Genomic DNA, 3,874 nt, shown 5'->3' with positions numbered 1-3,874 from the left:
AAGCTTACATGCTATTTATACAATCCTAATGTTTCATAGCTTATTATAATTTAACAGATTAGATGTTTCTAGTATGTTCATCGTAACGACCATAGTATTTATCTTGTTACTACTGTAAACAGGGTCTTGCCTATAAATAGGAACGAATTGTACTTTATAAGTTAGTTAATAATAAACCGTTAAAACTCTTTACATTAAAATATTCAGCAGCCTTCAGGAAATAGTTCGGATTATTGAACATTTGAGATCAATATTTTTATATTATTTTATTGTTATCCCAAACAAGAAGGCATTGTAAATTTTTTAGAACGATGAAATAAACGAGCTAAGCTCAATAACTATGAAAATAACCCAAAACCAACATACCTTGATAAGTCTTGGTTCCCTCTAGAACACATCCTTGGCGGCACGCAGCGCCTGCATCGTATCCAACGGTGTACTCTTCCCGACAAACTTCTGCACGCTGGGCTCATGCACCCGCATAAATACGTTGGTTTTCTTTTCTTGACCGATTGTGGACGGAACCATGGCCCGACGTCCTTCCAGGTCTGCTTCTTTAGCTACTTTTAGTAGCTGAGCGATATCCGGATTGTTCGGCTCGACCGTGTTGGCGAATTTCAAATTGTTCAGGGCATACTCGTGGCCACAGTACACCTTCGTGTCATCGGGCAGGGCCGACAGTTTTGTGATCAGAGCATCGTACATCTGCTGAGGAGTTCCCTCGAAGAAGCGTCCACAACCGGCCAGGAATAGGGTATCTCCGGTGAACACTACCTTATCTTCCGGTGTTTCTATATAGTAGCAAATGTGAGAACTGGTGTGGCAAGGCGTAGATATGCAGCGCACTTTCAGTTTCCCAATCTCCAGCGAATCGTCCTGTCCCACAGGATGGGTCAGGTTATCGATACGATCATCGTTGCCCCCGTAGATGGACAGTTGGCCTAAGGATGGGTCGTTTTGATAGCGCTTGAACAAATCTGCGTTTCCACCGGCGTGATCCCAGTGATGGTGCGTGGTTAACACTTTGTTCAAAGTTACACCAGACTCTTTGGCCACCTTTGGATTGAAGAACAATGGTAAATTTAATTTTTTTTATGAAACCTTGATTATGTAGCCTCAATTAAGATTTGTTTGGTAATTGATAAGAGGCCATACAAATAATCAATATTGCACCAGACATCTAAAGATAGCTTTGTCGAATTGGATATGCACATAATTAAATGTGTATGTACTTGAATCTCGATTGGATTTGCAAATGTGACACGACCCCTTCATCCTTGGAATTACCTGCAAAACCCGATCCGGCTCGACGGGATCGACAATGGCTGCGTTCTTCGTTTCGTTGCAAACCACCAAATACATGAAGTTGTCCTTGAGGGCTGGAATTTTTTTCACCGTCAGGCTCGCCATTTCGGTCGTTTGTACCAGGGTAGATCTTTGACGGAAACTCCAGCTAGTAACTACGGTCGTGAACAAAGAAAGATAACAGAGAACAGTGTTATCGTAATCATGATAGACAATTTTTTTTATTTCAAAACAAAAACAACTCACCGGTAAAATAGGCCGCTGTCAATCCTTGGGATACCCGGAATGGAAGCAAACTGAGCAGGGAAGACATCGACAAGCGAAGGAAGAAATAAGATTAAATTCGAAAAAACGCAGTCTCTAAAACATGGAATGACTTTTGCACAACTAAACTGGAAGCGATAGCACAAGACTGAATGATGTTTTTGTTACCGATTGTGATAGGATGAAATCCGCAAACGAAATACACAGCACACCGCACGCAGATTATATGCGAGCGATTTCACAGATTCGAGGCGTAAACAACAAAGATGAGGTAGCTTCAAGCTTTTAGAAAACGATCCTGACGAACGTCAGTATGCTTTTTGGTGAGAGTGAGTGACGAATGAGTTCTTTTGAATGAGGGTTGGAAAAAATTAAATTTTCTTAAATTGTAAATTATATTTCTAATAGAAAAACAAGATTTTTTAACACGTTCATCGCCACGTCACCCATATATGGGTGACGGCTCTCTTAAGCAAGGTTGCCGCTCAGTTCTGCCACGCGTTGTAAATCTGAAGCTCTCTCGCTTTACTTTCATGCTCTGAGATTTTTTTGGGCGACGAACGTGTTAATACTTTTGTGTGAGGCAACTGAAATAATATCTTCTTCTTCTTCTTTCTACTGCTGGACTGCCTGCTGTTGGGCTGCAGTCCAATGGGTGTAGAGGGAAATAATATCAAATATCAGTTATTTTCTCTTGTGTAAAGCAAATATAATAATACGTCGTCAGTCAGATTAATTATCTTAGAAACAAGAAGAAATCATGTTTAAATAATCCAAGGTTATAAAAAATCTCCATCAATTATTTAATATTAAGTTTTATAAAGTTTGTGCCCGAAACCTAAGTAGACTCTGTCAACTAGGTGTTAATAGTCAAAATCAAATAGTCAAAATAGTGTTTTCAAATTTAGGCGCTACCCTAGAACATTTTTTGAGTTCTCCTCTACTGGGAACTCACTCTCATGCGACTGATCCTCAAAGGATCCCCGAAAAGCAAAGCAAATTCAATAGTTTTCTGCGTTCGCCGAGTTAACATGATTTGCAAGTTAAGTTTGGGGGGGAGGAGGGCGGGGGGTGGGGGTGCCGATAGTGTTAATGTTAAGTGTGGGGCAGGAAAATAAAACGTTCTGTCCGTTCTGTGAAAGAAGCAGCGAACCCATATATCGCAACAAATAAGGTAAAATTGATCAACATTAAATTAAGTATTTTTCTACATTTCTTTTAATTTGACGAGATCAACATAAAAGGGGCCGTTCACATACCACGTGGACAACTTACGGGGGGAGAGGGGGGTATGGAAATGTCCACGGAGAGGGGGTAGGGGTTTGGGTCATGTCCACGTGGACATACTTAATTTCAAAACATTTTCTAAAGGTGAATAAATATTAAGATGTTTAAATCAAAATCTTGAAAAGTCATAGCTTTCTAGTTTAAGTTTAAACTATTAGCAGCTACTTGAAAACATATAAATAAATATGATAATTTTGAAATTTAAAATTTTCAAAATCATTTTATATCAGGAAATTCATATTCGTTTTTTTTTTTAAGATCAGCCATTTGAATAACAAAAAGGCAAAAACTATAGTGTTATGTAACTGTCAAATTATAGATATTTGAAAAAAATTGGACACGTGGACATCCGGGGAGGGGGGTAAGGGTTTGCCAAATGTCCACGCTTGTCCACGGAGGAGGAAAAGGGGTTCAAAAATCTCATTTTTCTGTCCACGTGGTATCTGAACGGCCCCTAAGTTTTTAAATGGCTGTCCGCTAACTACAAAAGGGTGATCATCCCGAAATAAAATGATTCAGAATGAGTATTAACGGCGTGTTCGTAAATTGCTTTTTTTCTATGGAAGTGATTTGTTTTTATCGATGTTGGCGTTCGTAAATTACAAACAAACGTATGCGAAAGCATTGGAAAGTGATTTTAAATCTACCAAAAAAATCCATCGACTAATGCATCTCCCAAAACTCAATTTACGGACGTGCCTTAAACATATGGAAATTACAGATTAACGCAGGTAAACAAGCTCAAATAAAAAATCTTCTGAAACTTATGTTAGTGCTGAATACCACCGTTAAAAAAGTTAGCCCATTTTTGAAGCCTTATAACTTTTTTATCTTAACTCTTATCGAAATGCAGTCTTCGGATGAAATATTTCTCATAGTTAAGGCTTTAAGAAAACTCGTTTTTGAAAGAAACCGGCCGACGGGAACCAAAGTTATTGATGAAAAACTGGATGTTCATGTTCCTCCCGAACAAAATGTCCCAAAATCCCATACAAACTTCAGGCTCGTTGAGCGACCC

At 39.0% G+C, this 3,874-nt stretch overlaps 1 protein-coding gene across 1 annotated transcript; it reads right to left on the bottom strand.

Moving 5' to 3' along the window:
• Positions 1 to 251: 251 nt before the first annotated feature.
• On the bottom strand, positions 252 to 1,731 carry LOC129757242 (hydroxyacylglutathione hydrolase, mitochondrial). The gene is made up of 3 exons (XM_055754408.1): positions 1,552 to 1,731; positions 1,288 to 1,460; positions 252 to 1,056 (listed from the first exon to the last, which is right to left on the bottom strand). Exons 1-3 carry the CDS (start codon positions 1,616 to 1,618, stop codon positions 388 to 390), a joined length of 909 nt encoding a protein of 302 aa, XP_055610383.1. The 5' UTR covers positions 1,619 to 1,731; the 3' UTR covers positions 252 to 387.
• Between the last annotated feature and the right edge of the window lie 2,143 nt (positions 1,732 to 3,874).

This window comes from Uranotaenia lowii, chromosome 1 (genome assembly GCF_029784155.1).
Source record: "Uranotaenia lowii strain MFRU-FL chromosome 1, ASM2978415v1, whole genome shotgun sequence".
Lineage (NCBI taxonomy): Eukaryota > Metazoa > Arthropoda > Insecta > Diptera > Culicidae > Uranotaenia > Uranotaenia lowii.
Note: the sequence above shows the minus strand (reverse complement) of the source record. Positions and strands in the feature narration are given on the sequence as shown.